This window comes from Cavia porcellus, unplaced genomic scaffold (genome assembly GCF_034190915.1).
Source record: "Cavia porcellus strain 051 isolate PalLab524CR breed Dunkin Hartley unplaced genomic scaffold, mCavPor4.1 scaffold_1, whole genome shotgun sequence".
Lineage (NCBI taxonomy): Eukaryota > Metazoa > Chordata > Mammalia > Rodentia > Caviidae > Cavia > Cavia porcellus.
The window spans coordinates 189,633,540-189,646,576 of NW_026947484.1; the positions used below are offsets into that span (position 1 = coordinate 189,633,540).

The 13,037-nt window shown below is 38.5% G+C and overlaps 1 protein-coding gene across 4 annotated transcripts in view; it reads right to left on the reverse strand.

The window, feature by feature from the left end:
* The window catches only part of Tdrd7 (tudor domain containing 7), a 71,423-nt gene continuing 58,386 nt past the window's right edge, over positions 1-13,037 (reverse strand). For all 4 annotated transcript variants that reach the window (XM_063225018.1, XM_063225007.1, XM_063225013.1 and 1 more), the window contains one exon: positions 1-465. In XM_063225018.1, coding sequence (XP_063081088.1) covers positions 245-465 — 221 coding nt within the window. In that variant the 3' untranslated portion in view covers positions 1-244. The remainder of the gene's footprint in view (positions 466-13,037) is intronic.

Genomic DNA, 13,037 nt, shown 5'->3' on the forward strand with positions numbered 1-13,037 from the left:
TTTTTATATTGATAAACTTTTTTATTCTAATATTATAGTAATAATTCAAGTATAATTTTCTTTGAAAAGTCAACTCTGTCAAAACAAAACTTGTTAACTATTTCTCATTAAACACTGGCATATTCTTTTCAATCTCCCACAACAGTCAGAGCCATGTAGCAGAAATAAGATGTTTTTAAAGCCTACTACATTTTGTTATTGCTAAAATAATTGGAATTAGTTGTCAAGGTCTCAGAAGCAATAATTAATTAACTTTTGAAGACTCTACTGGATACTGTGACATGAAATCATGAATCCAGGTATCAGTGTCTGGCAGAGATGTGTCCACTAGATAGAGCACTACTTTTCGGTCCCAAGGGACAGGATTTTCAATAACTTCTTGTACCAGTGCCACCAGAGGCTTCTTCTCCACATGATTTCGAAACACCATCGCAGCCTCTTCAGACCACTGGCTGCACTTCACTCCTTGGAGAAAGACAGAGAGTGAGATGCCTTTCTCAGATCAGTTTAATGGAAAACTACCAACCAATTCTAAAGTCGCTCACACATCCCAGGTTAGACCGCCTATGGTGGAAACAGCTGCTGGACACTCACACAGCTGACCACGCTGTGGTTTCTAGTCACTTCTGTAAGTGCTGTACTCACCAGTGCAAGTTTCACTTGACATTTGATGTTGTATTGTCATATGAGGTAATAATCACTACTCACATTTCGCACACTTAAGGTATTCAAAAACTTCATAAACTAATTCAGAAAAATTATCAGTGATATTGGTGACACTGATGACCCAAATGTAGTTTAAAAAAGAATTGTTATATGATCTATTTAGAGTGTCATTTGTAAGAAGGTATACAAAGTGTCACGGAAGGGGCACTGTGTTCAAGGGCAGGAGACCCAGTTACTGTTCTCTTCCCGAATCTCCTTCTCGCAGGCAGTGTGACCTGGGCCTATCAGGTGATCTCTCGGTCCTCACTGAAGAAACTGGTTGGACCAGATGAATTTTAAGCTTCATGCATCTCTAAATCCCTATGATTTTTTAATCTGAGAAGTCCATTTAAAGAATTTTTTGTGTGAACTTAAAACAAAATTGAGATTTAAAACATTTTACTAAGTCCACATATACTAGGTATCAGTTATGCCAAGGGAATGAAGGCCTGGGAGTCTTAAAGTTAGAAGATCTGCCATGTACAGAGCAAGAGGGATAAAATCTTCAGTTACTAACAATTCCTCACAAAATAAGCCTCTCGTTTTATCTGTAGTAGCCCTGACATTTTTAAGTCATATGATTTAATAAGTACTACGATAGCCCCTCTAGAACCTAATCAGCAAAGTGAGAGTGACCCACAGTAGCTCCAGTCCACTTTGCTTCACAGCTTCACCGCAGCAAAGGTAAAGGTAAAGCCACGCTGCACAGCTACGAAGGATGCCCACGTAAATGCAAAAGCCACACGCAATGAAGCAGCAACTCAACCCGCTGGGAGCCTTGGGAGTGACCCTATTTGTGAGTGCATAAGGGTTCACGCCAAGGACCCTGCTGAATCCTTACAATATTCTGATTTATACGCTGAGGACATTCTGTGGAGCCTATGGAGTTAGATGGAACTTAGCTTCCATGGAGTTCTTATGCTCTAGGGATATTCACAAATTTCCTAGGGCTGGGTTGGATGAGAACCAAAGCTACCAAAGCGATGACACACGTAATTCCCCAGTCTGTAGCACTCCTCTGTTTAGTGAATGGTTACATTACAATGGGAGAAAAACATTCTGTGCCATACACATTCTTAAATATTTCTTCTCCCCTAGAATTGAAGGAGGAAGGAGTTGTTGGCCCACCCTATAAACAAATAAAAAGCTGGGAAACTGAAAAATGAGGTTATAGGGCAATGTTTCATCCAAAAACAGGAAGACAGAAAGGCAGATCAGTTGGTCACAACTTACTGGAACAGAAATCAATGACCAGAAACCTCAGAGGAGTGCAGGAGTAAGAAAACCTGGACTGTAACTGACCAACTGCTGGAGGAGCTCACAGACAAGTTGAGTATTAAAAGTTCTATCAGGACCCAGTTATGCTCCCCGCTTCCAAGAGCACTACCTCCAGGTCCTCACAATGACAACCAGAGAAAAGTCCCCATGCTTTGGCAAGGGGCAGGAAGGGAGCAGCATGGAGAGCCCCGGAGCTCTGCGTTAAGGAGTGCTGCCCTCAGCAGAAAGGCTTCTAACAAAGCCTGGCCCGCTGCGGTTCATCAGAGGCTCATCCACCTGGGTGAAGGCAAGTGCGCAGCTCCGCTCTCCTCTAGCCATCTCTCTCCACTCAAAGACGGACCTTGAAGAAGTGTGAGTGAAGTTCACGGCACAGAGGTACACGCTTGCAGAAAACTCGGGCCTCACGTGGATTACAGACCGTCCCGACACCGTGGCACTGCACTTCTCAAGGCCTTTCTGTGGGGTACAACCTCCCACCCTGCACATTACTGCACCCCTCAGCAGAACACTGCAGGGAGTACTGAAGGGGAAATCGTGGCATGAAGCACCTCAACAAGCATCAGAATCAGAGTCAGATACGGCAAGAACGCTGGAATGATTGGACCAGGAATTTCACACAACTATGATTAATACGCTACAGGCTGTAATGGATGAAGCAGACAACATGTAGGGCCCACAGGAGTAACCCAGTGACGCAGCACTTTGTTAACATGTTAGAGAGCCTAGGTTCAGTCCCAAGCCCCACCAAAAAAGAAAAGATGGACAATGTAAATACAAAGGTGGACATTTTTTCAGTACTGTGCGTTGAACCCAAAACCTTCAAACTGAGCTACATACCCAGTTTTTTGTTTTTTATTTTGAGTTCCTTCATTACTCAGGCTGAGTTCAAATTGTGATCCTCCTATTTCGGCCTTCCAGAGTGCTGATATTACAAGGTGTGCACCCTTCACTTAGAAATGGACGTTTTATGTACAAATAATAGTAACAAAAAAAGAAATGCTAGAAAGCAAAAACACTGCACTAGAAAAGCCTGGCTGGGTGAGCTCATCAGTAACTACATGTGGCCAAGGAAACTACATGAGGATATGACAACAAAAATTTCCAAAACAAAAAAGCAACGAACAAAAAAACAAAAAACAAAAAAGGGAAAAGCAATACAATATCCAAGAACTAGAGACAACAAAAAAGTGTATAAAGATATGTTTTTAAAGGGAAAACCAGGAGAAGAAAGAAAGAGAAATAACACTGGAAACAGTAACAACAGAATTTTTTCCAGTTAGTGTCAGATCCAGGAAGCGTAGAGAATGCCAAGCAGGATTAATGCCCCACTACATCCAGGTATATCACATTCAAACACCTAAAACCACAGATAAATACTAAGCCTGAAAGGAGCCAAAGGAGAAAACCACTTCTCATATAGAGGAACAAGGATAAGAATTATGGCCAACTTCTGAGAAACTATTCAAGCAATGGGGGTGGAGGCTGAGAGGGAAAACCCCACCAACCAGGATTCGGGGCCTCGTGAAGATCCTTCGGAGGTAACAGAGAGCAGCTGAAGGTGCAGCGCCGGCTTAGTGTGTGCACGGCCCTAGGGTCAGGCCTTGGTACCGGGGGTGGAAAGTGGGGTGCACACAAGTCTCAGACAAACAGAGGTGACAAGGGTTTGTCAGCCTTGAGAAAAATGTTAAAAGAAGTTCTTCAGAGGAAAAAAAGAATGAAACCCAATCTACATAAATGAAGAAAAGCATCAGAGAATCAATGTAATATTTTTCTTATTTTTTAAAAATTGTTTTATTTTTCTTATTCTTAATAGATCAATAGATAACTCCAAAATAATAGCAACAATGTATTTGAGTATGTTTATAATGCAAGTAGAATGAATGTCTGCAAAAATACAAAGGGCAAGAGGAAGGAATTGCTTTGTTATAAGGTATACGCCCTACCTGTGAAGCAGTAAATATTATTTAAAGGTGGACTTGGATTAATTATAAATATTGCAAACTCTTGGGCAACCACTAAAAAAAAGGTAAGAAGAAAAGGAAATACGATTGGCCAGTTAAGACTGGATTGATAAAAAGCTCAAAACGGGCACGAGCTGAAGGCCTGCGTAGTAAACTCTACCCAGCCACTTAGCCTCGGTACTCCACTCCGAACCTGGAAGGGCCCCACCCAATGTCCCCAAACAACTGGGGAGCTTTGGTACATCACCTAGGTCCTGGTTGGGCCCTGCCCAGTGACCCTAAGCAGTCGGGGAGCTTTGGTATGTCGTGTGTTGAGGTTTTGCCCAGCACAGTTCCCTCCTCCCCAACATTTGGGGGGCCTTCAAGTGTCACTAGGGACCCAGTAAGGCACATCTAAAACCTCCACTCAACTGGGGAAACTCCCTGCAATACAGAAAGTCATCCTCAACCCAGGAAACAACTGAGACTTTGCATTCAGCTGCTGCAGGGGAATACAGGAAAACTACAAAACAAAAGAGCAAAATGCAATCTCAAATCCTCAGCCCATCCCAAAGAAGCCTAGGAGACATGGACACAGAAGAAAGTGAAAGCCATATACCTGAAACTTCTGAAATGATAGCAACTGAAGTAAAGAAACAACTCCATGAAGCTGTAAAGGAACTCAGATCACAAATAATCTCTTAGAGGGCCAGGAATGTAGCTCAGCAGCATAAGTGCCTGCCTGACAAGCGCAAGGTCGTGAGTTTGATCCTCAGTACAAAAGAAAAAAAAACTCCCACATAAAACAAGAAATGAAAGAAATTTTGAATACATCTAAAGACATAGTTTAAAAAAGCGAGAAGCTGCAAAATGACGGAAGCCTTGAAATGAACAATATAAGAAAGAGTAAGAATGCATGAAATCGATTCAAAGAGATACTCAGGAAATCAAAAATTCTACTGAAAGCTTGAAAAACTGCTCTGATGAATGTGAAGATAAGACTTTCAGACCTCAAACAGAAGATTGCAGTTAGTTAACAGGAAAGGGAAGACCTTTTAAAAATATGGAATCAGGAAATGACAATTCAACATTTGCAAGATGATGCTAAGAAAAACAATGTAATATTGATAGGTATGAATGAAAAAAGAGGTGACAACACAAATGACATCAAAAGACTATTTGCAAGAAGTAATAGCCGAAAATTTCCCAAACATGGGAAAGGAAACTGACATATAGATAAATGAAGCATATAGAACTCCAATTAGCCATAACCAGAATAAATCTACACCCAGACATATAATAATCGACATCCCAGAAATTCAACATTAAGAACAGAATATTAAAAGCTGTTAAGAGAAAAGAAACAAATCACCTACAAAGGACAGCCCATCAGAATTACAGTAGACTTCTCAACACTAACAATCAAGTCAAGAAGAGAACAGAGTGAAGTATTTTAAATCCTAAAGGCAACCGAGATTGATGTACCCTGCAAAACTATCCTTCAAAATCAATGGCGAAACAAGATACTTTAATGACAAACAACAGATGAAGAACTTCATGACCACCAAACCAACTCTGTAAAGAATACTGCAAGATATTCTAGATAGACATAAAAATAACGATGACTTCAAGAACACTAATAGAAAAAAAAAAATACCAAGCAGGGAAAACAATTAAACACCAGGGAAAAGTAAAGAGCCAACACAGAAAGATAACATGACAAAAGCCAATATATGTCAGTTATAACCATTAATGTAAATGGCCTCAATTTACCAATTAAAAGAAACAGACTGGCAAAATGGATCAAGAAACAACACCCAACCATATGCTATATACAAGAAACCCGTCTAACCCAAAAGGAAATTCATAAGACTGAAAGTCAAAGGACAGAAAACAATATTCATGCAACAGGAAGCCCTGCAAAAAGCAGGGATAGCTATTCTGTTTTCAGACAATGTGAACTTCAAACCAAGAATGATCAAAAGACATTAAGAAGGTCACTTCATACTTGTTAGGGGAAAACTTCAAGAGGAAGAGATAACAATCTTTTTTTTTTTTTTTTTAAGTTTTCTCTTTTTTTCGGTTTTTTTTTTTTTTTTTGTCTTTTTCATTTTTACAGGTACCAGGGATCGAACTCACGACCACCTGCTTACAAGGTAGGTGCTTATGCCGCTGAGCTAAATCCCCAGCCCCTGAGATAACAATCTTAAATATATATGCACCAAATATGGGAGCACCCAGGTATGTAAATTTTATAATTTCAGGATTTAAAGGGAAGACCTTTAAAAGGTCTTCCCTTTCCTGTTAACTATAAAATTTACATACCTGGGTATGTAAATTTTATAATTTTATTGGGAATAGAACTCATGACCTCACACTTACCAGGCAAGCACTTGAGCCACTGAGCTAAATTCTCGGTTCTATAAAACAATATTAATAGAAATGAAAAATCAAATAATAACACAATTGTAACAGGAGACCTTAACACCCTATTGACTCTAAGAGACAGATCAACTAGACAAAAAATCAGCAAAGAAATAACAGAACTGAATCAAACTTGTGAACAAATGGAATTAGTAGACAAATATAGGGCTCCATCCAACATCAGAATATACAATCTTCTCAGCTGCACATGGGACATTCTCTAAAATAGAGCATATACTAGCCCATACAACATGCTTAAGTAAATGCAAAAGAACTGAAATTATTCCACGCATATTATCTGATCATAGTGCCATGAAATTGGAAATTAATGACAAAATAAACTGTAAAAACTCCATAAACACATGGAAGTTAATAATACATTCCTGAACAATCAATGGGTCACAGAAGAAATTAAACAATAACTAAAAGTAAATGAAAATACAAATGTAAATAACTGAAAATATAAATACAGCTTACTAGAATCTGTGGGACACAATGAAAGCAGTCCTCAGAGGGAAATTTACTGCAGTGAATTCCCACATCAGGAAAACAGAGCAAACACAACGCGATGCTACACCTCAAACATCCAGAAAAAAAAGAGCAAGTCAAGCTCCAAGCCCAAAGAAGGGAGGAAATTATAAAGAGCAGAGCAGAAATTAATGCAATAGACTAAGAAAACAATACAAATAATTAATGAATCACAGAGTTTGTTCTTTGAAAGAATAAATTAATTGGTAAGCTCCAGCCAATCTTGTTTAAAAAAGGAGAAAAAAACCTCAAATTCATGAATAAGGAATAGAAAGAGCAAAACCACTAGAGACCCTGTGGAAATACAGAGGATCACCAATACCTACTTTGAAAACTTTTACTCTCATAGGTTCAATAACACAGAAGAAATAAATTCCTAGAAACATATGAACTACTAAAGCTGGAACAAGAAGATGTAAAACTGCTGAATAACCAAATTTCAATTAATGAAATTGAAAATGTAATTAGAACATTACTAACAAAGAAAGCCCAGGCCCTGATGGATTCACAGCTGAATTTTTAAAGAAATTCAAGGAAGTCTTAATGCCAACATTCTTCAATGAAATTGAAAGGGAAGCAATTCTCCCTAACTTATTTCTGGAAGCAAACATTACTCTAATACCAAAACCTGAGAAAGACCCAACCAAAAAAAGAGAACTACAAGTCAATCTAATGAACTTAGATGCAAAACTCCTCAATAAAATACTGGAAAACAGGATGCAGCAAGTCATCAAGAAGATTGTATACCATGACCAAGTGGGATTCATCATGGGAACACAGGGCTGGTTCAACACACGCAAATCAATAAATCTAATCCACAATATCAATAGAGTTAAAATACGAATCATATGATCACTTCAATAGATGCAGAAAAAGCTCTTGATAAAGTCCAACACTCATTTATGATAAGAACCCTATGGAAAATCGAAATAGGTGTTCTTTACCTTAATCTGATAAAAATCATCTATGACAAACCGACAGCCAGCATCATACTAAATGGTCAAAAACTGAAAGCTTTCACTCTAAAATCAAGAACAAGACAGGAATGTGCATTAACAACACTCCTGTTCAATATAGTGCTGGAAACATTAACCAGAACAATTAGATAAGAGGAAGAAATAAAAGGAATTTGGAAAGGAAGAAGTTAAATTATCATTATTTACAGATGACACAATACTCTACATTAGAAGACCCCCAAAACTCCATTGAAAGATCTCTAGATGTAAAAACCAGACTCAGTAATGTAGCTGGATACAAAATCAACACTCAAAAATCAATAGCATTCCTGTACACAAACAACAAACTGAGAAATAAGAGAAACCATACTCTTCACAATAGCATCCCCAAAAATGAAATACTTAGGAATTAATCTAATGAAGTAAAAGATCTGTATATTGAAAATTACAGTATTCTGGAAAAAAAATCAAAGAGGATCTCAGAAAATAGAAAGACATTCCTTGTTCATGGGTAGGACGAAAAAATATTGTGAAAATGGCCATTCTCCCAAAACTGTTATAGGGATTTAATGCAATTCCAATCAAATTACTATTAGCATACTTCACAGATCTAAAGAAATTATTCCTAAAATTCATCTGAACCAGGAGAGACCTAGAATAGCAAAGGCAATTCTGGGCAACAAATACAAGGCAGAAGGCATCACAATCCCTGACTTGAAGTTATACTACAAAGCTAATGTAATAACATCAACATGGTACTGGAATAAAAACAGACCTAAAGATCAATGGAATAGATTAGAAGATACAACCACAACTACAAATGCACTCACTCTTTGACAAAGGGTCCACACATGTTCCAAATAGCCTCTTTAATAAGTAGTACATGAAAACTGGCTTTCTATATGCTGAAAACTGAAACTAGACCCATGCCTATTACCATGCACTAAACCAAATCAAAATGAATCAAAGATTTAAGTATTAAAACAGAAACACTAAATCTGCTGGAAAACAAAATAGGCAGAAATTTTGAAGACACAGGGGTCAACAGAGAATTCATGAACAAAAAACAAACTGCACAGGAAATACTTCCTAGAATCAACAACTGGGATCTTATTTCATTAAAACATTTTTGCATGTCAAAAGAAATCTCCAACAGAGTGAACTGTAAAACCCACTAATTGAGAAAAAAATCTTAGTCGACTGTCCCTCAGACAAAGCACTTCTATCTAGACATATAAAGAATTAAAAAAAATCAGACCCCTAAAAATTAGACCCCTAAAGGTTGCCTAAAATTCAAAGACGCAATCCAAAAATGGGCATCTGAGATGAATACACAGTTCTCAGCTGAAGAAAAACAAATGACAAATAAATACATGGAAAAAATATTCAGCATCACTGGAGAAATGTAAATTTAAACCACTCTTGAGATTCCACCTCACTCCAAAAGGAGAGCCAGGATCAAGAAAATCACCAATAATAAATGCTGGAAAGGCAGTGGGGAAAAAGGAACTTTTCTGCACTGCTGGTGGGAGTGCAGACTGGTGCAGCCACTGTGGAGGTCAGTCTGGAGGTTCCTCAAAAAGTTGGGATTGGAAGTCCCATTTGACCCAGCAACTCCCCTTCCGGGCATATTCCCAGAAGAAATGAGAACATCACACCACAGTGATATATGTGCACCCATGTTTATAGCAGCACTATTTGTAATGGATAAAAAAGATGGATGTTTCTATATAAGGGAGTACTACTCAACTATGAAGAAGGATCACATGAAGGCTTTTATAGGTAAATGGATGAGTCTTGAGATCATACTCTCAAATGAAATAAATCAGACTCACATGTGTAAATACCATATTGTTTCCCTAGTGTAAGAAACTGAAAAGAGTAAATAAGATACAAAATTTTCAATGCATATTGTGAAAGGGCAAAAAACTGCTCAAAGGGGAAAAATAAAGAAAAGGAAGGGAAAAGAAAAAAGATATAAATTTGTATATATAGATTTAAGATAACTAAGATGATTGTACTACAAATTCTATTAGTTCTTGGAACAAAACAGTTAACAGTCATAGGATCAGATCAATTTTGTATGTCTATATCTGGAAATCTGAATAATCCTTTTGAAGATAACTACACAAAATAACAACCTCTGTTACGTTCCTAGCACCTTGTTTTTAAAGTCTATACTTTGGGCTCTTAGTTACTGTTATTTGTCTCTTTTGTTTCTTGTTTTCCTTGTATTTTGTTTTATTTTTTCCTCTAATACAGAAAGAATGGATGTATAGGCTTATACATGCCTAGAACTTTTCCTAAAGAGTTTACAATAATTGATTTTATTATGTGTGATGGTATGAACATTTTGAAGAAAATGAGACATTATGGTAGGCAACGCTGATTTCCTATCATCTTGTTTGAAGTCCAAAAATGCTTTTATTCTTTGTTTTGACTGGCTTTAGTTGTGTTATGGATTAAAAACTGGTGGTCAACTTAATGCCAGCTGAATTAAATCAGCATGGTGCTGAGCTTAGATGGCCCACCTGGGGAAAGTTGCCAGCATAAATAGAGATGTGGAGGAGAAGCTAGGCATTGTGGGTTTCTCTAAGAGTTGCTGTTTGAACCATTGGTTCTCCTGGAGGAGCTCATCATGACTAGCTTCCCACTGTGAGTTCGACCACTGTCATCAGAGGAGCTCAGGACGGACCTTGTTGGTGAGAGTGTCTGTGGTTCACTTTGGGGGAGCTCTAGTCCTTACAATGAGCATCGCTTCCTGGCTCTGGAAGGGAAGACATATGCCATTTACCCTCCAGGACAAACTCCTCACACTAGCTTTCTGGCATATGCTCAACTGTTCTTATTGTCAGAGTCGTTCAAGACCTCCATGCCACTGAGGATGCTGTGGTGCTTTTTAGGACAGCCCTGGTCTTTGTTATGAGTGTGACTTCTTGGCTCCAGCATAGAACCCTCAACCTATCAGCACAGCTCCTTCACACTGCTGACACAGACTTTCTAGCTTCCACCACTGATCTTTGGGCCTTCCCAGCACGGATCTGTAAAATAGATTGGTGTGAATCCTTCTCATGGGCTCTAGACCTCCAGTTAGACTCATGAGAGGCATTGTCATGGGCTCTACGTTTTCATCTGGACTCATATAGGACATTGCTGTGAGATCCAGGCCCTTGGCTGAATATTCCAGGTCTTTAATGTCAGGAACAGATTTCCTGCACTTTCTTGTGTTTTACTCTGGGTGACCATCATAAATAGTATTATAAATTCTGTGTCCTGATTCTAATTTTCTCTTCCCAACCCCTGACTACAAAAGTCTGTTTTCTATTTGATTTCAATATGTGTGAAGGTATGGACAGCTATTTTGAAGAAAACAAGAGGCATTATGGTAGCCACTGTTGATTTCCTGTCGTCTTGTTTTGAAATTTTGTGCTGCTTGGGGCTGGGGATTTAGCTCAGCGGCATAAGCGCCTGCCTTCTTGCAAGCAGGCAGTCATGAGTTCGATCCCCGGTACCGATAAAAACGAAAAAGACCAAAAAAAAAAAAGAAATTTTGTGCTGCTTGCATTGTTCTGTTCTGATCTGCTTTGTTGTTGTTTTGTTTTATTCTCTTTAAAATAAAAAAATGATCAAAACCACAAAAAGTAGAAGAGCACAAATAACAAAAAATAGGAATTAAAAAAGCGAGGTGTTGTTGAGCATACCTGTAATCCCAGCACTCTGAGAGGCAGAGGGAGGAGGATCACAAGTTCAAGCCCAGCCTGGATAACTATCATATTTAGACCTTAACACCCGTAAGAAATAAACAGATCCAACAGAGAATCAGTAAGCAATTACTGAACTTAACTAACTGAAGTCAGAAATATAAGTGACTCTATCCAATGACAGCAGATCATAATTCTCAAATTTACATGGAGTATTCACCAAGATAGGCCATGTCCTAGGATATAAAACATAACTTTAACAAATTTAAAGGAACAGAAATCATACCATGTTGTCTCTCAGTCTGCAGAGAAGTTCAATTAGAAATCAAAATAAAGCTGGAAAATTAAACTTGGAAGGTGAACAATGAACAAAATTCTAACACATGTTTGAAAGAAATCTCAAGTGAAATTTTAAAAAATTTTAAGCTAAACCTCGATTGGACAAGAAATAGTGTAAAGAGTCAACAAATTGGTATGTCAAGTTACAAAGGTTCTGCACAGCAAAATAAACAGCTGTGTGGAGAGAAACCACCCAGGGAAAAAATTTTGTTAGCTATCCCTCAAAGGACTAATATCTAGAATATTATAAAGCACTCGAAAAATTAGATCTTTCAAAACAAAAGACCCAATCAGAAAGCAGACATATAAAACAAACAGGTACTTCTCAGAAGAGGATGTACAATGGCCAATAAATAAAGAAAATATACTCATCATCTCTGGCCATCAGAGAAACACAAATCGAAACCACGGCAAGATTCCATCTTACTTCAGAAACAATGGGGCTATCTTCAAAAAACCTAATAATGATGACTACTGTAAAGTTATGGGGAAAAGGACCCTTCTATGTCACTGATGGGAATGTAAACCAGCAAAGCCACCATGAAAATTAGGACAGAGCTTCCTCCAAACCTAAACTTAGAAATTCCATTGGCCCACCTATTTCCCTTCAAGGTGTCTTCCTGAAAGGGCTGAAGTCACTATATTTCAGTGACACGTGCAGCCCCAGGTTCATAGCACAGTTCAGCCACATCTTGAAAGCAGTCTGCATGCCCAGCAATAGGTGAATGGGTAACGAACATGTATCTATGCAGACTGGAATATCACACTGTCACAGAGAAGAATCAACTTGCATCATCTGTAGGGAAATGGATGCTTGAGAGCACACTGTTCAGTGAAGTGTCAGACACCAAAGCCTAAACGTCCATGGCTTTTCTGTTATGAGAAACCCAAAATATAAAGAGAGAAAAATAAAGAATAGATAGTAAAAGTAGGGAGGCAGACCTTTCTCATATGAGAAGGGGATTAAGAGATGGAGGTACGGGCAGAGGGAAAAGGGTTGAAAAAAATAAAGATGTGTCGTGTACACAACCGCCCAAAAGAAATCCAGTGGCTGTGCATCAGAAACATGTATTATTGAAAGTGAAGTTGGGGCTGGGGATGTAGCTCAGCGGCATAAGCACCTGCCTGGCAAGTGCGACGTCGTGAGTTCAATCCCCACACACACA